The following is a 23,449-nucleotide window of genomic DNA, read 5'->3' on the forward strand; positions in this document are numbered from 1 at the left end:
GCCAGCTGACGTTCACGAGGCTTTATAATACTATACTCTCATGCGTCTGACGAATTATCTCTTGAGAGGAAATAGTTAACCAAATTTGCACCTGGCTCCCTAACCAGAGTTAGTTTACATTTTACAATAATAATTAGAGACCAATACATGGCTATGTTACTTTTTTTTCTGTATACTTACCGGGAGTTGGCCCAGGTTTCCAGGGAAGGATCTGAATTAAAACCTGTTTTAACTAACAAAAGGCTTTCTTGCTGACCTTGCTACAAACCTCATTTAAATTTGCCGCGGACACAATTTTGTAGAAAATAATAGAGAATAATTGCTATTTTTATAAGCGTTCGATTTCAAAAGATCACGAAATTAAAAATTTGCAATAATATGTATGCGATCCATTTAAAATAAAGATTAGGTATGATCTTATTCAAAAATTATCTGCCGAGTACTGTATTTCCACTGAATTTACAATCTTAGTTGAAATGAGAAAAAATACAAGTTCAAATAAAGTTCACGCATTATGGTTAATAAGAGACAATATTATATTATAGTCTATTGATCACATGTCAGATGTCAACTGTCATACATCATTGACATTTGACAAAGGAATATAAAAATGGAACATATCAACAAGTAAATAATGAGCCGAAAATATAAATTATATTAAATTTGTTTGGATAAAGAATAAGACGAGTGAACAAATGCAATTGGAGTAAAATTTATGTTTTCAATATGGAAGAATTGGTTGGGAAACCTCAAGAGAAAAAGTCTCGATATTCAATCAAATTTATTGTAAAAAATGTTTTATTTGCTTTTTTGGGTAAGTTTTCACTATGTTACTACTAATTAAACCATATATGCACAATGCATCCGTACACTTCATACACATTTGTACTAGTAATAATGTCACTATGAGTCTATAAGAAAGTTAAACATATTTCGCTGTTTTAATTTGACAGTGGCACATAACTAAATGTGTCATTTTTTTAATAATGTTACCATTCAACTCAAACTAATCTTTAACACCATGTGAATAAAACTCATATTCCTATGTAAATATTTGGCTCCGTGGCGTGACTGAATGACGTTATCTGATTGGTCGAAATGGATCGCCTGTTTGTTGGTACATCGACACAACGCCAGTTGCTTTGAATTCTCGCAAGGTGACACGCGCATTTTCTCTACGATATAGGCATAAAACGAAATAGTTCGTACTTTTTTGTAGATTTTTTTCTTAGATAAGGTCGTTTTTTGTGTTGTGACGATATACAAAAACTTTTTATGTCATAATTGTGTTTTGTTTCTCTTAAAGAACGTCGTATTTGGTGAAGTGACAGTATCAAAACAAGTAAGTACACAAACTTGATAGTATATTTCAAAATAAGCTTATGTTTAATAAAAAAATTCTGATAATTTAAGTACCTAATGCGAAATATGTCGGTTTCGTTTTTAAGGTAATAATATTAACGATTATTCTTTGCAAAATATGTCTCTTTTTTGTGATAATGTTAAATTATTTTTGAAGATGTGCCATTATACAAGATAATTGCAATAAAATATGTTATAATGTGACATTAAGCATAATGTGGGGGCTAAAAGTTATGTATTGAAAATAATACTTTTACTTAGGTACGTATGACGATCTTAACTAATAATTATTTTTATTCTTTCACAGTGTATAATCGACGTACTCTTCAGATGTTTAAAAACATGAACATGGAGAAAAATACAAATAATATCACTTCAGAAGAATTATTGCCAATTTCGGTATCTGATGATCCTGAAACTTACGAAGAAAGAAATGCACCTTTGTTGATTGAAAACAAGAAGGTATTTAACGAATTTCCTATAGAAGAACAGGATTTCTGTTCAGATGATAGTGTTAAAGATCCCGACTACGAAAATATAAGCGATTCAACTAATTCTGAAACTAACGCTAATCCACATTTTACAACACAACGACAAAAAAGATATTCTAAAACCAAAAAGGTACCAAATAAGAAGTTTACTTTTGATATTCGTAAGCCTTTGCAGCTGTTACAGAACGAAAGTGACTATGTTTCCGAAACCACTCTTCAAACAGCGGATAGTAACTTAAACAGGCAGTCTGATTGTAATATCCCTGGTGTAGCTGCCCAAACCTCCTCAATTGCCATTGAAATTGACAGCAATATTGGACAGAATCAGTCTTATTTAGCAACTACAACTCTAAAGAGCTCTCAGCAAAGGTCTAGCTCGAGAATGTCATCTAGTGCAAGTTCCTCAGATTCCAGCAGTTCTTCTTCGGATACAAGTAATTCTTCAAGCAGTTCATCAGATTCCGAACCAGAAAGTCGTGACGTAGCAGGCGTTATCGTACCAGATCCAATGGTAGAAAAAAACACGTCAGTCTGTCTTTCATCTGAGATTGCGCTTTCTAACCAGGTTCTTGAAACAAGCTTTAATTCGGCGGTAAATGTCAGACCTTTATTAGACACTACTGATCCTCACAATTCTGCAGACCTTCCACCACCATCAAATACCACAAAATTTACCCGAAAACGTAAACTAAACCCAGAAAAATGGTTATGCGTACAAGCAAAGATATTGAGAAATAGAGGACGAGAATACACATCCAAATCTGGTAAAATTGTGCCGGAGAAATCAATGAAGCCTCCCTGTGGAGAAAAGTGCAAACAAAAATGTACGAATAAAATAACAGAAACCCAGCGAAAAGAGATTTTTGATACTTATTGGAGCCTTGGTGACCTGCAAAGGCAAAGAGAGTTCATATTGCGACATACTTCAATTATTAAACCTAGATATTCATACAAAGTTCATAACAGTAACCGCGGGAATAATAATGCTTTTTATTTGTCAGTAGATGGCGAACGTATTAGAGTATGTAAACAATTTTTTAAAGCCACCTTGGCTATATCTGATCGCCCTATTCGAACCGTTTTTGAAAAAAGTCAGCCATCTGGATCTATGGAGCTCGACAAACGTGGCAAACACAACAACCATCATGCCATAGATCCGGCCATTAAAGAAGGTGTCAAGAGACACCTTGATTCCATTCCAAAAATTGAAAGCCACTATTGTAGGGCAGATTCTAAACGCGTATATATAGATGGTGGTAAAACCGTAGCAGATTTGCATCGAGACTATGTTGCTGAATGCCAATCAAAGGGTCTACCAAGCGCAAATTATATTATGTATTATAATATATTTTCGTATGAATATAATATTTCATTCTATCAACCCAAAAAAGACCAGTGTGAAGATTGCACAGCATATGCTAATTCCACTGAGGAAGAAAAAAATAGACTTAAGGAAAAGTATGAAAAACATTTGAAAGAAAAGACTTTATCGAGACAGTCAAAAGACGATGATAAGAATCACACAGCAGATAACACCATCGTTTGTGTTTATGATCTCCAAGCTGCAATGAGCTGTCCGAAGGGCGAGGTATCTAACTTTTACTATGTCTCTAAGTTAAACTGCTATAATTTTACCGTGTGCAATTTAAAAAATAAAGATGTTACTTGTTTTGTTTGGCACGAAGGCGAAGCAAAAAGAGGGGCTGTTGAGATCGGGACTTGCGTCCTGGAATACATTAAAAATTTAAAAGAAACTGCTGACCATCTTGATTCTAAACTAGATTTAGTATTCTACTCAGATAATTGTTGTGGCCAACAAAAAAATCACTACATAATAGCACTTTATATGTATATAGTTCATCATTTTGAGTATATCAACACAATCACACATAAATTTTTAGTAAAAGGCCACACGCAGAATGAGGGCGATAGTGCTCATTCTGTGATTGAAAGGCAAATACAGAAAACTTTAAAATCAGGACCTATATATACTCCAGACCAGTATACTCACATAATTAGGAATGCTAAGAAAACAGGTACCCCTTATAAAGTTCATGAACTGAGTTATGATGATTTTATTGATATAAAAAGTTTAGCTACTTCCATAGGTAAAAATTACACTAAAAATACAGAAAAGGAAATTGTTAAAATATCAGATATTGTAATTTTAAAAGTAGAAGCTAAAGATACAGAAAATTACTCATATTATTATAAAACTTCTTACGAAAGTGATAATTACAAAAAAGTGATAGTTGAGAATATTGGAAAAACAAGGAACAGTAGCACTAGTAATAGAAATATTTCATTAAAGAAAATTTACAAAACTAAAATGACGATATGTGAGAAGAAAAAGAAAGGCCTACTTACTTTGCTAAATAAAAAACTTATACCCAGATTTTACGCCCCATTTTTTGAGAATCTCTAAAAGTATTTTTTCATAATTAGTTACTATAACATACATACATAGTTTTAATCTTAGAAACTTTGTAAGACTATTTTTTCTACTTTAAATTGTTTTCTATGTTATTTGTTTTCCAATATTTTTTGTAAGTTCTTTTGTATTGTAAGTTTTTTTTATAAGAAGATTGTTTTATTAGAAAAGAAGTTTATTTTTTGTTAATGCGGGCTAGTGACATTAGTCATACACAATTTATGTTAGGAGATTGTCATTTGAAATTTTGTTTCTGTCATATTAATACTAGCTAATATTTACAATTTTGAGAGTAGTGTGTACCTATTACAGTATTTTTGTAATCTTTTTTAAGTTGAAGACTGATAGAAAGTTAGCCATACAAAACAAAATATGTCATTATATAATAAATATACATTAGTTTTGTATTTCATTTTCTTTGGAATAGCAATGTAATAGGAAATGTGGCATTATTTAAAAAAAATCCACTCCAAAAGACTTGCATCAATAATACATAAGTCGTTGTATAAAAATTGTTTAGCTCACACGTTTGTTCTATTAGGAATTGTGTCATTGTTCACGAAAAGATGTTGTCAAATTAAAGGTCATACTATAGTTTATGCCAATTTTGATAATAATTAAACCAAAAACTGTTTGACGTATGTCTGACGCTTTTTGTTTTTTAGAGTTTATGTTTTGTTTTTGTACTTAAAGAGCTAAGTAGCTCATTACTACAGGAAAATTTGATATATTATACGTTGATTTAAGCAATTTTCAAAGGATTCTGATTATTAAAATAAAAGATATGAAAAAGTCAATTTTTCTTTTTATTGAAAACGCTCTCCTGAAAAAAGTACAGTTTTGAGATGTGTCGTTATCAAATTAAAGCAGCGATTTGTTTTCTTCAAATCTGTTGAGGTCTAAAACATAGCTTTTTTATTTGTCTCAGACACCATGTTTATATGTTCAATGCTCTAATTAATTTTAATTGACCAATTCCCTAATAAAATGACCTTACTCTAGAAAGACTGATTAACTATAGTCTGATTGACTCATATTTCATGTTAATACCATTTATGAATGCCCAGAATCTTACTCAAAAACTAAGCTATGGATTCAAGATCAATTAATATATGTCATGATTTAATTTTCATTTAAATTGATATTATAAAATGGAATTTTATTTGATCATGGCAATATCTGGCCCTACTGTTTTCAATTTAAAAATTATTTTGTGTTTAATAATCCATTTATAATAGTTATTTAGTAATAAGTTATGTAGTAATAAGAGACATAGTTATACGAAGTTAAAACCTAAAATCCTACTAATATACTACTAACTTTAACTCCGCCAATGACGGTCCCAAGCCCGTATGCAAAAGGAGGAGGGTTGGCTGAGAGGTGACCGAGCCAGCTGTAAAAGGTCAACGTCGAGTATCGGGCGACGGTTAATTAACCCGACAATGATAGCTTAACCAGCTTGAATAAGTGAGGGTAGGAAATGACCTTCACAACCCGCAACTCTTAGTACTTTTACTATGGAATCGGGGGCCTTGGCTTAATCGCCCGGGCTGCGAGGTAGAAAACCTCTTTAAAAAGTCACCCCAATCTTAAGGTGGGATACGCGCCAATAAGATGCATGGCTTGCGGGAGGCAAGTTACTAGCGCCAACCTCGTCGGACCCGGCTAACGACGTTGTATACGTGCCTTCACTGGGGAATGGGCGTCACCCCTAGTGTGACGGTTATAAATCGACCCTACTCGTGGGAACAAAATGAGCGAAACCTTTCAACAAAAAAAAAGCATAAACCAAAATAATATGATTCAACAGACCTTTCACAAAAGTATGTTTACTCGAACTAGAAGCAACTCGACTTCTTCTTTACCAGCAAAACTGATAACTGAAGAGCGAATTTCAGACAAACCAAATTCAGAACAAAGTAATCAGACTTTGATAGAGCCTCGGCCAGAAAGCTCCCCCTTAGAAATAATAAACAATAAGGTTGACTGGCAAAGAGACCAAATTCCTACTAAAAGAAATAAAAGAAAAGAAACTAGTCCAATACAAAACGACACAAATAAAAAACTGAAAAATACTTCCGTTTTTGCAGTACCTACACAAAATAGTTTTGAAATCTTGAATGAAGATACCTCAGAAGACAACAAGAAAGAAGAAAAAGAATACATTCCTAAACCTGAGCCTATCTTTGTCACAGGTGTCCTAAATATTACATCTCTCAAGGAAGTTTTAAATGAAATAGTAGACAATAGTTCATACACTATGACCACCCTGAAATCTGGACATATTATAAAAATCATGCCCAAAGACATCCAGGTATATAAAACTATTAGAGAGAAATTTATAGCGAACAATATCTCTCACTATACTTATCAGCTTAAGTGCGAGAGAGCATATAGAGTGGTCGTGCGCGGGCTACATGCATCAGAAGACACTGCACAGATAGCCAAAGAGCTGTCAAATATAGGACATGAAGTCAGACAAGTGGTGAATGTAAGGCACCGGGCTACAAAAGAGCCACTACCTACCTTCTATGTTGACCTGGAACCAAAGAGCAACAATAAAGACATATTCAAAGTAAAATACTTAAATAACATGAAAATTACAATTGAAGCGCCATATAAAAAAAAGGAAATACTGCAATGTAAAAGATGCCAGAGATTTGGCCATTCAAAGAACCAATGCTATAGACCTTTCCGTTGCGTTAAATGTGGTAAAGATCATCCTACTTCATCTTGTACTAAAAAACCAGACATCGAAGCTACTTGTGCGAATTGTGAGGAGAAACACCCGGCTAGCTACAAAGGTTGTAGCATCTACAAGCAATACAAAGAACGGATCTTAAAGAGTGCACCAAAGCCAAAAGTAAATCCACCATCACAAAACGTAACTTCTACATATATGCAACCTACTTTGTATAACAGGTACCCAAGAGTACCCAATCTCAATAAAACATATGCAGAGGCTACCAAGGCAAAATTAACAGACACACATTTTGAAAAAACAACAGACCTTAACGACATCATGAAACTTATGGAAACTATGCTTGACAAACAGCAAAAGACAATAATGACAATGGTTGAAACTATGGTAGACAAAATGATGGATCGCATGGTCCAGCTAGTCAGCAGCCTTGTTAAAAAATGACTCGAAACCTCCGAGTGGTCACTTGGAACGCCAACGGCTTGACGGAGAGACGTCAAGAATTTGAATTATTTTTAAAAACAGAATATATTGACGTAGCACTTATATCTGAGACAAGGTTCACTTCTAAATCGCACACCGTTTTTGACAATTACAAAATGTATGCAACTAATCACCCATCTGGAAACAGCCATGGAGGAAGTGCCATTATTGTTAAAAATAATATTAAGCACTACCCAATTGAGAACTATTCCACAGAAAAAATTCAAGCAACCTCTATAATAATCGAAGACAATAAATTGGAAACTGTACTTTCAGCCGTCTATTGCCCGCCTAGACATATAATATCTGAACAAGACTTCAACAACTACTTTGCGACTTTGAATAAAAGATTTGTCTGTGGAGGGGACTGGAATTCAAAGCATCTTCACTGGGGTTCAAGAGTCTATAACCCAAGAGGTAGACAACTTATGAAAACAATACAAAAAATGAATCTAGAATACTTATCTGGTGGCAAGCCTACATATTGGCCAAATGACAGAAACAGGATACCTGATTTGCTTGATTTCTTTGTTACAAAAAATATAGATAATAATTACGTCACCATAGAATCACCTATCGACCTCACTTCAGATCACACTCCTGTCATCCTAAACATAAGCTCAACAATCACTCTGTTGCAACCACAACCTAAGTTATACAACCGCAAAAATACGAACTGGCGTAAGTACCAAGACATAATAAACACACTGGTGGATCTGAAATGCAAACTTAAAACCTCTGATGAAGTAGAAAATGAAATAGAAAAACTCAATATGACTATTCATAATGCTGCAAATATTGCCACTTCAAAACAGAAAGGTAAGCCTCCAAAACAAAACTCTTATCCACTAGAAATTAAAGAGAAAATCAAAGAACGCCGCAGACTTAGAAAAATATGGCACAGGAGCGGGTATCCGAGCGACAAAACAGCTTTCAATAAATTTTCGGAGGAATTGAAAACTTACATTAGCCAACTAGAAAATGAAAACATCCAAAATCGTATTACAAATCTAAGCCCCAATGCTGACACAGATTATTCATTGTGGAAAGTAACTAAAGCCCTAAAACGCCCTAAAGCTCATATGTCCCCTCTCCACAACAGCTACGGAGGGTGGGCTAGATCGGACAAAGAAAAGGCTGAAACATTTGCAAAACACTTAAACACTGTTTTTCAACCACACCCTGAGAGTAATCCTGATCATACGGCAAAGGTGAATACATACCTAGGCTCGGCAAAACAGATGTGTCTTCCTCTTAAAAGCACTAGTCCAAAGGAAGTCGCTAGAGAAATCAGATACCTCAAAGAAGGTAAGGCACCTGGATATGATATGGTCGATGCTACTTTGTTAAAACATCTTCCACCTAAAGGAATAATGAAAATTGTCAACATCTTCAACGCTCTTCTAAGACTCGAACATTTCCCAGGGCAATGGAAGATAGCACAAGTGGTGATGGTGCTTAAACCAGGTAAACCACCGCATCAGACGACCTCATATAGACCCATTAGCTTGCTGCCAATTATTGGAAAACTGTTCGAGAGAATACTACTCAGCAGAATTAAGGAACACCTACTCACTGTACTGCCTGACCATCAGTTTGGATTTCGTGAAAACCACGGAACAATAGAGCAAGTCCACCGAATCGTAGACATAATAAGTAAATGTCTTGAAAACAAATTGTATTGCTCTGCTGTCTTTTTGGATATAAGTCAAGCATTTGACAAGGTGTGGCATGAAGGTCTTCTATATAAATTGAAAGAGAAGCTCCCTCACTGCTTTTATTTAACTCTCAAATCTTACCTCACCAAAAGAAGCTACCAGGTGAAATGCAACGAAGATCTCTCCGAACTCTACGAGATAAAATCTGGTGTCCCACAGGGCAGTATCCTAGGACCGATACTGTACCTTATTTATACAGCTGACATCCCCGCGAACAGCAAAACAATGATTGCGACTTATGCCGATGACACCGCAGTGATATCCATCCATAGGGATCCAGGAACTGCATCTCTCGTGATACAAGAGCACCTCAATGAAATTGAGACATGGCTAAAACTATGGAGGATAAAAGCAAATGAGAGTAAGTCCACGCATGTGACATTTACGCTCAGAAAGGAAACGTGCCCGCCGGTAACCTTAAACAACAAAGAAATACCCCAAGAAGATAGTGCTAGATATTTGGGTATGCACTTAGACAGAAGACTGACATGGCAAAAACATATATGGACAAAGAGAAAACAACTTGATGGAAAACTGCGTAGCTTAAATTGGCTGATAGGTCACCACTCAAAATTGAAAGACAATAGTAAAATTCTTATTTACAAGACAATCTTAAAGCCAATCTGGACCTATGGCATACAGCTTTGGGGCTCTGCCAGCAATAGCAACATTGAAATCCTAGAGAGATTCCAGACTAAGGCTCTCAGAACAATACTTGGTATCCCCAAATGTATTGCAAATAAATACATGTACCTTGATCTCGGTATAGCCACAGTTCGAAAACAAATTGTCGAAAGCAGCCAGAAATATCAGGAAAGGCTAACAGTACACACCAACGACCTTGCTCAAGCGTTAAGTGGAGAGGGAGGCCAACAATACATTAGGCTAAAAAGACAGGACATTACAAACCTTGCTAAAAGATTCTGAAATAAATAAAAATTAAACAAATATAACACTGGACTACAAGGGTGGAGTCGTTGGACGAGCCCCTTGAAACAATATCAATGTTCCCGGACGGAGTTCCAAACAATATAAAGGCCAATTGTTACCTAACAGATTGCCTGGTCGCAGTAATATCAAAAAAAAAAAAAAAAAAAATTATATATACTACTAATGCGCAAGTTTGTGAGGATGTGTGTGTGTGTTTGTTAATCTTTCACGCAAATACTACTGAACCGATTACAATGAAATTAAGCACACATATAGAGGGTAACTTGGATAAACATATAGGATAGGTTTTATCCCGGAAATCCCACGGGAACGGGAACTATGCGAGTTTTTCTTTGAAAACGCGGGTGAAGCCGCGGGAGGGAATCTAGTATGTTCATAAATAGCAAACACAAAAAGAAAAAAATTATTAGCTTTAGGCAAGTCTGCAGTCAAGTACCTGTAATTTCCAATTTTGGCAGTTCATTTCCATTTAAACAAAGAATTTTCACATAAAATTTAATAAATTAACACATTCTTTCAGTTGTAGCGATAGGTCACTTACATTACACATATGTAAGTTACCTATTCGAGAATGATCGTAATTTCTCATATCTCTCCGATCTTGAGCGAGAGATGTCATTCCGCACAGAAATGGGGTTCTATTACTCGTACTATAAGACTGTAGTGGAAGAGAAACCGTTTATAGCTGGCATTTCGAAACTAATGTACGATAAGACTGTGGAATATCCAAAGGAAGTCAATGCTTTTAATCGGTTCAATATACATCCTGAGGTAAGTGTTATTATTATTTTTATATAATAGATTATTCCATTGTACATAATAAAATAAATAAATTTTGTGAAATAAACATAGAAATCCTTTCCAAAAATTTAATGCAAGTCACAAGTACCAAATCTATCCTATTCTATCCTACTAGTACTAATATACTTTTACTAATATTATAAAAGTGGCTTCTGTTGGTCTTAGCGTGATAATATATCGCCTATATTACTCGTGGATAATGTAGCTTTCGAATGGTGAAAGAATTTTTAAAATCGGCCCAGTAGTTTATGAGCCTATTCATTACAATCAAACAAACGAACAATAAAGTTTTCCTCTTTATAATATTAGAGTAGATAAGGGCATTGGATATGATGAAAATTTTGAAAAAGGTGACGAAAAGCTTATATTATATAAACAAAAGTAACATCAATATAAATTTTGTAGTGCCTTCATACAATTTTCAGGTGATCGTCGGAGCGCTATACCGCTATCTAGAGCCGTGGATAAACAACACAATGTACAAAGAGTGTCACATGGTAGACCGGGGTGCGGATCGGGAGCCCGTCGAGAGCTGTGTGGGTGTAGGACACCCGGTGTTCTTCTATTTGGAAGTTATTTGGATCTTCGCCGGTGTGAACGTGGCTGCGTTGTTCTTGCACGCGTTGGAGCTTAGGTAATTAGGTTTTGCTACTTAATAATGGTTAATAATTTAATTCTGTCTATAATTTAAATTAACAATATTTATTTATTGAAACTGCTTTCAAGTTATCGGAACTGGATAAAATTTAAATGTAATCATCGAAATCGGTTCACCCAGTCGAAAGTTGTGAGATAACAAACCATTTTCAGTTGGTTGCAAATTAAATGAAACTTGAGTTAAATATTTGTATATTTATGTATTATGAAATATGTATTACAATAATTTACTTGTAAAAATCTTACGAGCTCTGTCAAGTTAAGGCTGTAAGTCCAAACAGTATTAAAATGTATAGTACACTTACTTAGCGACAGATTCAAGCAGTATTCAAATGTACACTTACTTAACGACAGATTGGCAACGTCGCTAATTTCAGCATTTCTTTAATAACTGCTTGGATACGTAGCCGGCGAGGTTGTTTGGCAACGTCGCCAATTTCTACATTTCCATGTTAGCTTGTGATGTCGTCATAGTGAGGCAGAGCTCTTACGAGTATTTTAAACTGTTAAATTTAATAAAACAAACATTTACCTTTTTTTAATGTAGTACGTGTTTATTTTGTAAAAATAAATTGTGTTGTATATTTTTTATTTTTATTTTTTATCGATTCTATCATTAAAGCGTGTCTTTACTTTTTGAAGTGAAACTTCTTTAGGCGCGTTGGATGTAAAATTTCAAGGCGATGATATCAGTATCTTTGAATCTTGCCAAAGAAGTTTCACTTCTGACACGTGTGCTCGGCACATACGCTCTTTTTACACGCTTTATATTAGCTTCACCTGTATGTTTGTATGTTTGTAACCGACTTCTTTGGGCGCGATTTTGACCCACTTTAAACGGTCAGATTTCGTTCAATCTTTGTAGATTTATTGAGGACCGATGACAATACACTAATTTGATAAAATTTTCTATTTTTTAGTTCGGTTTTCTATAAAAAGCGTGTTTTTTAGTTTTTTTAAACTATTATTATTATTTTATCGCTTCTATCATTAAAGCATGTTTTTAGTTTTTTTACTATATTATTTCGCAGTTCAATTATGTTTTATTCCCCATTTTTCAGCGAAAGCTTCCTCGGTGGTTTCCTAGCGGTGGCCCAATACTTCGCGAACCACGCGGAGTGTACACGTGTTCAATGGGCTCCCAATGAGAGAGAGAACTGGGCGGGGCCCTTACTGCTGTTGCAGGCGTGGCTGCTGACCGTACAGCTGCAGGATAGGAAGCGATACGCTATACAATTGCAGGTATTTATCCTTTAGTCTGGTAATGAGGAAAAAAAATACAAAAAGATGGGAAAAAATTACAGTCGATAATTTTTTTTTTTAATGTTGATTGTAGTGTGTACGTACCTAGTGCTGAAAATAGATTTTTGTTTGTAGATATAGGCAGGTAGCGCTAAAAAGTAATAAAATGGTAACAAATAAAGAACAAATATAATATATATATCGTCGGCAGCAGGTATCGAGACTAGTGTAATCGGACATATTATTATACCTGCACTTAATGAGTGCGAAAACTTTTCGGGTTGTTACTGCTACAGTGCATGATGTTTAATGTTCTTTAACGTAAAAACTACTAAACCGATAAAAGTAAAATTTTATAGCAAGACAGTGAATAAACTACTTTTAACTGGACCATCATGTTATCCAAACTGTGGGTTAATCCTAAAACATAATAATTTATTGTAATAATATGACAGTAAATTATAAATTTTCTATAACAACAGTTAATCTTGTTTCAGATCGGAATATTCATGTTAAACTGCCTCTGCCTTTTATTCTGGCAGTTCACACAGTTCATATTCCTCACGCAAATCGCTGTGTTTTTTGTGATGGAACAATTGAGAATAATAGACACTCGACACCTTTCTATATTCCTGCACTCACACTACTGCGGCCTGCACATGGCCATACTCCTACTACAGGGCAATGATATGCTAAAATCGTCCTTATACGCTTGCCTGTTCCTAGTAGTGTCCGCGTACTGTTTGTTCTTCAGCGGTCTACGCATTAAGGTTCAAAATCGCTTCGACTTCCTCGTCGAAGCTTGGCTCGTACTATTACGCATTTGTATCGTTGTGTGCGCGTCCGTGTATTTGAAAAAAGTGATCAGTGACTTCTTAGAAGTCGAAGAGGACACACATGTTTGGGAGATTCTTTTTTCGAAATTCACGAATTATAAATCGTTCCATACGTTAATGTACACGTGCTCAGAGGTGTTCGATTTTCTGCCGTTCAAATCGATTCTAAACATGACGTATTCGTTCTTGATTCCATACGTTGGCTTCTCAATAATCAACGTGCTGTACTTTTGGATTTGGAACACGGAAACCGAGACGGAAGTAGAGGATAAGGAAGTGGAAAAGGATGTCGATGACGAAGATAGTGGCATAGACAACAGTTCGGATATGAAAATTAAAAAGCGAAGTGATTTGGACGAACTGGACAAGCAAACGAGAGTACACGATGAAGAAGTGACGGATCAGTGTATTCTTTTTTTGAAGAATTTGAACGTTGACGCGGCGATATTCTATAATATATCGCAAATGGTTGTCTATGGTGTCATGGCGGCGCTGGTTATGCGTCTCAAGCTGTTGTTTACAACGCAATTGTGTCTCATGTCTTCCTTGGTGTTTAAGAAGAAATATTATATGTAAGTATGTTTTTTATTTTAACAAGATTTTAATTTCAATTATACTTTGCACATAAATAAAATAAAATTTGAGTAAGAAAGTGTTTCCAAATTAACAAGTCGGTAACAGTCTCACAAAGGTAACTTTGTGAGTGCTCATGGGTGGTGGTGATCACCTCACTAGGTGACCCACCTGCTCCGTTACCCACTCTATTATAAAAAAAAAGACGGGATGCACCGGGAGTGTCGGCAGAAGTGAAAACTTGATTATTAACGTTCAGCATGTTTGATATTTTGGAATGGTATCCGTCTTATGCATCCATACTATATACTATAATAATATCCATACTAATATTATTAATGCGAAAGTAACTCTGTCTGTCTATCTGTTACTCAATCACGCCTAAACTACTGAACCAATTTGCATGAAATTTGGTATGGAGATATTTTGATACCCGAGAAAGGACATAGGCTACTTTTTATCCCGGGAAAATGACGCAATCCCGAAAATCCCACGGGAACGGGAACTATGCGGGTTTTTCTTTGACTACGCGGGCGAAGCCGCGGGCGGAAACCTAGTGGAATATAAGGGCTAAAAAAAAACCGTCTTACGCTTTTTCGATCAGGCCACGTGTCCTGACGCGAGTTTAAGATTTTATACCCAACGCCGCTAAAGAAGTTTTCACTTCAAAAATTGATATCTGTATGTATTTCTTAACTGCATAAAATTCGTTACTTTTTCAAATCTGAAACAGCTGAACAGATATTAATGGCGTTGAATACAGATTATTTTATTCGTCCTAAATTTACAAAAAACGTTAAAAATTTGAGTTCGGTTTTAACGTCGTCGTCGTCTTGTTATAGTTATCTTGATTTAGACTTAACCGTCATTTCAGTAATTTCATTCATAAAATAAATAATTATATCCATGTCACAATTACTAATAAGATATTTTTTTTTACTCTATCTTTCAGATATTCAAAACGTATGATGAAATACGTAAAATTGCTGATCCTTTTTGGAGCAGTTCCCATGATACGATGTCTCATACAGAATATGGGACACGAAATGGCTCATATAGGTGAGTAATTTATATAAAAGTCAAATCATTTTATTTTTCAATAATACTTATTTTAGAAGCTTTTTTTAAATGTGCATAATATGTACGCATATTAAAATTATGTAGGTGTCTATCTATATACCTAATACCTATCTATCCAGGAATGCTATGCAAAATAATAATTGAAAAAATACTTCATTCGTAGTCATAGCAACAGAAAGAGTGGCAAAGTGTTAATTGCAATTTTTCAAATGTGTCGGAAATCTCGAAAACCGAGCGACTTATACTAAACACACCTGTAATTACCTTATAATTATTTCATTCTGTATACGTATACATAAATTTACATTAACATTAACACCTTATTTCGTGGCACTAATTGTCAAAGTATATTATGAGGAGGCTCCCTAAATTTTATGTGAATTTGCATTAATATTCTGAAACAATCAAAATAGAACTTTAGTATATGATTTATTGGGTCTTTTTCTTTCCATGTACAAGACAGTTACGTAATTGTAACATTTTCGCTCGATTCATTTTTTATTCAAAAATTATGCCTTTTTTTAAGGATTAAGTATTACATTTTTTTTAAAGATTTACTTGGACTTTATGTCTAAAATGAATGTTAACAGTAAGAAAATATAGTTTACTATCCAATCGTTTTTCTCTAGATTTCTCTAGATAATTTAGTTATAGATTAATAATCTTATAACTAAAGTAATAATTACTTTAGTTATAAACGAAATAAGAATTGAGATTTACGAGATTTAGTTTCGAGCTCGAACGCGATCAAAGAGCGCACGCGATATTCAACTTTATTACGGCTGTGTTAGCGTCTAGCACCGTAGCGGTCTAACCGGTCTCTCAGTGCTAGAAATTACTTAAGAGTGCCTGGTCTTAACATTAGAAAGCTCTGTTTTTCTTCGGACAATTTTTGAGCGTGATAACTGATTGTGAATCTAATTGGTTGTACGTCAATGTTTGTAATTTGATAATGTGACGTCACTTCTCGCATCAGTTGTATGAAACATGTTTAAGAGTTTTGCCAAAGAGCACTTTGGCTACTTTTTGCTATAGTTGTGAGCAGTGCGGCGTGTGCGTGTTTCTCTGTTTATCTCTTTCTTTTTCATAGAAAGCAAGCCTGTTATTTAAGAATCTTCGCTCTATCCCTTGACACCTTTCAAGTTTTTGATGTGAAACTTCTTTAGGTGCGTTGAGGGTAAAATTTCAAGTTCTCGTCTTGGCAATACCGTCACGTCTAAACGTAAGACGACGATTGGTATCTTTGATTGCCAAAGAAGTTTCACTTCTGACACGTGTGCTCGACACTCACGCTCTTTTTTTTATTTTCCAGGCGAATTCAGTGATTACAACCAAGAGGAACTTCTCCAGTGGATCAAGCAGCAAGCTCCCGGCGCGTTCGCGGGTTCGATGCCCGTGCTGGCCGCGGTGATGTTGGCGACGCGCCGGCCCATTGTGGCACACCCGCACTATGAGCACTTGGAGGCTAGGTAACAGTATATATCGCGGGTTCGATGCCCGTGCTAGGTATATTTATAGTATTACTAGCGGTCCGCCCCGGCTTCGCCCGTGGTACATGTTTACGTTTTCTCTACATAAGAACCATCCTCGTACTTCAAGGAATATAATAAAAAAAGAATTATCGAAATCGGTTCAGCCGTTCTCGAGTTATGCGCTTATCAACACATTCAAAATGAAAATTGTCATTTATTTTATTTTCGACTAGCTACGCTCCGCGGTTTCACCCGCAGTGCGCCGCTCCTGTTGGTCTTAGCGTGATGATATATAGCCTCCTCCTCGATAGAATATGGGTTATCTAATACCGAAAAATTCAAATCGGACCAGTAGTTCCCGAGATTAGTGTGTACAAACAAACTCTTCGCCTTTATAATAATATAGTATAGATTTTATGATGTTACAGGCAAAGAGCATACGCAGTATACAAAGTGTACGGAAGGTTTTCCCCCCACGAGCTGTACCTGGAGCTGAACAAGCTCAAAGCGACCTACCTCATAGTAGAGAATCGATACTGCTATGGACGGAGCAAGTGAGTTATAATGTCTTTATCAAAGTCAAAAACTTTTTTTATTCATTTAAACTTTTACAAGCATTTATTTTAAACGACTGAAAAACTGTTCCCCGCGGTTTCACTCGCATTGCTCTGCTCCTGTTGGTCTTAGCGTAATGATATATAGCCTTTAGTCTTCCTCGATAAATGGGCTATCTAACACCGAAAGAATTCAAATCGGACCAGTAGTTCCTGAGATTAGCGCGTTCAAACAAACTCCTCAGCTTTATAATATTAGTATAGATGATTCTTTGACAGTCACAATAATTATGACTGGATTGAGTAAGTTTGTAATAGATCATTAGATGGCGCCATTTAATAGATCCATTACGCGTTTGACCGTTCATATTTCTAACTAAAAAAAATATTACTAGTTAAATATTTCGCTTTTTACCATTCTCCCCGTGGTTGCCTGGCACTGCCAAGGCCGCCAATTGTACTACATCTTTCCGATACCATATTGTTTGTTTTTATTGTTTCTTGTTCGGTCATGTGTGTATACAATAAAGTGTAAAATAAATAACTAAAACAGGACAACGTCTGTCGGGTCAGCTAGTGTATTATAACAATTTGAAATTTAATAACGTTTCTCGTAACGTTAATTTTTATAATTAAACATTCTACGTTCATTTTGTGAATTAATAATTATTGTATGCTATGTAGCTATAGTAAAAACATGAATGTTCTATAATTTTAATCTAAATATCTTTGTATGTACCATGCTTTTATGCAATAAATGATTTATTGCACGCCTCATAAGCGAAGCGTTGAGGTGGGTACTACTGTCACTTCGCGCAAAACATCTGATTTTTCAAACTTAAAATGTCTTTATGTATCATACATTGCACTTGTAAGATAATACATACACACACATATTAAGAAAAAACACTATTTTTAACGTTCATGATATTTTTGATGTCATTTTTGTTATTTAAACTAGTTAAAAAACAGTTTAAAAAAGTTCTGTCTTGGACGTCCGTGTGTCTGTATGTGCGGAGGATTTTCTTGTTAACACGATAGCGACCGAAATACTTTACTAATCGAGTCTTTTTTTTTTCTCTTACGCTTGAGTATGCTCAGGAATAGAACCCTTTCATTTTTCAGGGTCTGATTCGATGTGGTTTAATTGTTATTAAATAAACAAAAATAATAATTAATAAATATTTATTAAAAAAAAATTATGAGGCGTGCACTTTTGGATTTTCCAAATTATTTATTTATTCTCAGCAAAGGCTGTTCTTTCGCTGACATCTGGGACAGCACGGTGCCGTCTCAGCGCGGTCAGCCGCGACTGTGCCACACTTTGCTGACTGACAGCGTCGAACATTTCTACCCGCTGTTCAGGAATTCGCAGTATGCTGTCTTTAGGGTACACGACGTTAGTGTGAGGTTAGTATGGGTTGGGGAACATTTCTAAACTTTTCAATAGTGTATTTTGTATTAAAAAAAATGTGTGCGTGTACTAGTGTACACACGTAATAAGTGAAACTTCTTTATGACCTTATTTTTCAAAAATTAATTTACTATATTCAACTTTACAGAAATACGTCGAATCAGGGTAGGGATAAGAAAAAGATGGCGCGTAACGGAAAAACGTCACGCGTAACGCAAAAATGTTACACTAAATTTTTTCCAACCCCGATAAAGAAGTTTCACTTCAAAAGTTTCGCTTCAATATGGTATTACCACAAAACAATTTAAACACAGTGAATTAGACTGACCTGTTGGCTTGGTTGTAAGTGGCCCTGCCTTCAACGCCACGTCGTGGGTTCGATTCCCACCCGGGGCAATTATTTGTGTGATGAATATCGATGTTTGCTCTGTGTGTGTGTGTTAATTATCTATATAAGTATTTATATAAGTATTTATTAAAATTATATATATATATATATATATATATATATATATATATATATATATATGTATGTTTATCAGCCATCATTTTAATCCAACTTAAAAGGACAAGATAAAAAAATATTATTTTAATAAAATAAGTAAATAACATACCAAATAGAACGATTTTAAATGTCACGGATTGCTTGTAAATAAAAAGAAACATCAAAATCTCACTTTATTCTAAAAAGGTATTGTGTTTGAAAATTGAGTCGAATTGAGAACGTCCTCCTTTTTAACGTTTTTATAAGCTTCACTTGTATATTTGTATGTAACTACCTCCTTTAGACTCGATATTGACCCACTTTAAACGGACAGATTTAATTCAAATTTTGTACACTTCATCTTCACTATCAATAAGCAATAACTTCATGGTTTTAAGCGTGTTTTTAGTTTTTTTTTTTAATATTTAATACTTACTAGCTGTGCCCGCGGTTTAACCTGCGTGGCTCCGGTCCTGTTGGTCTTAGCTCGATGATATATAAGCCTATAGCCTTCCTCAATGTATTGGCTATTTAACACCGAAAGATTTTTTCTAATCGGTCCAGTAGTTCCTGAGATTAGCGCGGTCAAACAAACAAACAACTTTACAATATTAGTATAGATTTTAATATAATTATTATATATATTACATAGAAAAACGACTTAAATTGTAACTTTTACTATTTATTTATTTACAGGTACATGCCGCGAAGTTTCGATACCTGACATCTGGTGAATTGATTAGGTTTTGTACAAGAGACTGAAATACGCAATAAAACGTAGCTGTTATTTATATTAATGAAATATTAATTGTTTTTGAAGTGAAAACTTCTTTAGCGGCGCGTTGAGCACTTTTTCTGTAATGGGTATAAAATCTTAAACTCGCGTCAGGACACGTGACCTGATCGAAAAAGCGTAAGACGGATACCATTCCAAAATATCAAACATGCTCAACGTTAATAATCAAGTTTTCACTTCTGCCGGCACTCCCCCAGTGCAACCCGTCTTTTTTTTAATAGGTGTATCGTAAATTTGGTATATGACTAGCGGAAGTATGTTACTGTAACGGTGACATTTACATAAAAACCGACCAAGTGCGAGTCGGACTCGCGTACGAAGGGTTCCGTACTATGGAGACCCCCCTTTATATTTTTGTTTTTTAGTATTTGTTTTTCACAAATGATGTATTAGCGGCAACGGAAATACATCATTTGTGAAGATTTCAGCTTTCTAGCTATCACGGTTTATGAGTTACAGTCTGGAGGCAGACAGACAGACAACGAAGTTTCAGTAATAACAGTAACCCTTTGGGTACGGAACCCTAAAAATGAACATAAAGCTAGAGCAAGAGCTTTCTTTCGTGATCTTTTAGTGGAAACGAAAACTTGAATTCATTGTTTCAGTATTAGAACATTGTATATAATATTTTCGAACGCACTAAGAACAACGAAAAATGCTCTACGCGTGTTTACACTAAAAGAATTTGACGTAGTGGCAAAGAATACATAATAGTAGCTAAACGCTACAGAACGGACACTCTCCGCCTCCCGCCAACATTAAACACTTACCTCACCCCGCACGATCACGCTATTAGATGGCCCGCATTTTTCCGTAAGGACGATACGCAACGAAGATTGACAACATTAATCAAATTGACTTAAAGTAATTTTATTATTTTGGATTTGTGATTATCGTTTTTCGTAGAAAATGGTTAGATATTGTGCTGTTTACGGATGTATTTCATCAGAAAAACGCGAATTTCTTTACGCTAGTCACTATTAATGTGCGAACCCTAAAGCGTTAACACACACATTTGCAGTCTCTACAGTGTGACTGTCAAAACGATAATTTTGTATGGAGTGTCCGGGGTGTGGTAGTGGGGTTAGAATGAGCATTCGCTCGTTTGATGTAAATGCAACGTAATAAGTATGTATCGTGATAAATAGTTATTCTGTTTTAATTTTTTTTTATACAAAATATTATGATATAAAATATAATATGTGTAATGTAAATAAAGTCGATACAATTATTAAGTACTAGCTGTGCCCTGCGGTTTTACCAGCATTGCACCGCTCCTATTGGTCTTAGCGTGATGATATAATATAGCCTATGGCATTCTGTTTAAAGTTATTATTTTCATGCTTGACATCTTATTTTTGCCCAATTTCTGAGTTCTTTTAAAACAAACAAATGCGTTTCTGAACATCGAATCTTAATATAAACTTCGTTTAAACTAGGTTTATCTTAACTGGCCATGGTGTGCCCTTTTGCGAATCTATTGCTTAAAGGTTTAACCGATGACTTCAGAAATCGGGCATTAGTTGACTTAAAAAAATAATTGTCGAATAATTTATACGTGCCAAATGTATCGTATAAACTATTTGTTTTGCTTATGTATGTAAAACTGTAGTTTTAAATATAAATATTTTAAAATTGTATTTAATGAATTGCAAATTAATATAGTAGCTAATATTATTTAAAAATTTTGTTGAAGTGAAACTTCTTTAGGCGCGCGCAATACCGTCACGTCATGGAGTGAGGCGACAATTTTAATATCTTTGAATCTTGCCAAATAAGTTTCACTTCTGACACGTGTGCTCGGCACATGTTCTTTTTTATATTACTTACTATGATTTATGTTTACGATAGTTTTTCCTGTAGAGATTTAATTTTGTATAAAAATCGGTTAATTCCTAAAATTTTAGTTTTTATAATATGTATGCATGTGACGCATGCGTGTTGAATGTAGGTAGATGAAAGATGTGAATAAAAAATGGCGGAAACTTACGACTTTTATTGTTTCCAAGTAAACTTAATGTCTTCGCTGTGAGCTATAATAAGTATTACTAAAGCTTAATGTATTATAAAAATAAAGTTATTCTTTTAAAAGTTGTTTTATTTTTACTCCTTATTTATTACCTCAGACCTATATCACTACATAGTATAAAACAAAGTCGCTTTCTCTGTCCCTATGTATGCTTAAATATTTTAAACTACGCAACGGATTTTGATGCGATTTTTTTTAAAAGATAGAGTGATTCAAGAGGAAGGTTTTAGTATATAATTTATTATGTTTTAGACAAAGCGGGCGAAGCTGCGGGCGGAAAGCTAGTTATCTATTAGATAACTAGCTTAACATAGGTAGGTTCATAGTATAAGAGACTGGTTAATGTCAGTGTAGACCTAAAAATAACATATAGAGGGCAAGATACAGTTTGGAGACTATTTCAACTTATTCCTAGTTGTTATGTTTGTTTCTCCACTATCCTTGCATATTTTAAGCTATTGAATAGCTTCTATCGCGGGACTTGAGCGCGGCGACCGGATGTAAAAATTCCGTAACGAAAATACCTAACACCCCCCACTCCAGCCGGCACAGCGATGCGATGCTATGCAATAGCTTTACCGCGGCAGTCCTCGTGTGCCACACGTATTTTTTTTTGTATACCAAAAATACCAGTTAGAAGAGATCTTTAAAAGTATACCTACTTGAAGAAATCGTATTAAGTATTTTGAAAGGTTACCTATCTGAATCTCGAATTTTAATATTCCGAATATCATAATCCCGAAAACATTTGGACATTTTTTTCATATAACCCCTTTTTTTAACATGCCGAAGTTTTGTTTGCCATATAATCGCAACTCCAAATTTAATTTGCTCATTTCATCATTTACTTATACGACGTTTAAGAGCTAACAAAACAATTAAAAATTAGGGTTTCTTTTTATCTATTGCTGTCGCGCCATTCCCGAAGTCTCCCCCATAGAGCGCGACAGGGACAACTGCAGCTCGGGCCGAAAGTACCTATACCTAGGAAAATTACGCAAATTCGACGTTCCGTAGTCCCGTTTCTTCCTCCAATACTGGATCGATTTTTTTCATAATTTAGTAGAGAAAAGTATAGGCTATGTTCCTACGTTTGCTTTTTTATGTAATGTTCAAAATTCGTTTTATGGAAGACGGTATCTACATAACGGAAAATATGTCCTATTTCTTACATTTTGAAAGGAAGGAAAACGTAGGAACATGGCTAAAGTGCCCATAAATAAATAGTAAAAAATATATTGCTAACCTAACTAACTTTTTTTTTGTGGGGAACCTACCGTCGGCTTTTCAATTTGACACTGAAACATTTCTGTAATGGGCAAGTAAATAATAGCGAGTCGGCTCGTGCGTTTGTGAAACTCAAACCTAACCTAA

The 23,449-nt window shown here is 35.0% G+C and overlaps 2 protein-coding genes across 2 annotated transcripts; both read left to right on the forward strand.

Moving 5' to 3' along the window:
- Window positions 1–599: 599 nt before the first annotated feature.
- On the forward strand, window positions 600–22,137 carry LOC149475701 (protein C-mannosyl-transferase DPY19L1). The gene is made up of 10 exons (XM_089712794.1): window positions 600–814; window positions 10,658–10,908; window positions 11,364–11,572; window positions 12,657–12,837; window positions 13,335–14,245; window positions 15,199–15,305; window positions 16,639–16,795; window positions 17,227–17,352; window positions 18,601–18,762; window positions 19,947–22,137. The coding sequence occupies exons 1-10, from the start codon at window positions 727–729 to the stop codon at window positions 19,972–19,974; spliced, it is 2,220 nt and encodes a 739-aa protein (XP_089568920.1). The 5' UTR covers window positions 600–726; the 3' UTR covers window positions 19,975–22,137.
- Window positions 931–5,081, forward strand: LOC149475702 (uncharacterized). The gene is made up of 2 exons (XM_089713190.1): window positions 931–1,342; window positions 1,670–5,081. Coding segments are annotated over exons 1-2 (2,610 nt in total). The 5' UTR covers window positions 931–1,341; the 3' UTR covers window positions 4,279–5,081.
- Window positions 22,138–23,449: the final 1,312 nt, after the last annotated feature.

This window comes from Colias philodice, chromosome 29 (genome assembly GCF_061535455.1).
Source record: "Colias philodice isolate Cphi_HAF_F1 chromosome 29, ilColPhil1 Martin Lab GWU primary, whole genome shotgun sequence".
NCBI classification, from domain to species: domain Eukaryota; kingdom Metazoa; phylum Arthropoda; class Insecta; order Lepidoptera; family Pieridae; genus Colias; species Colias philodice.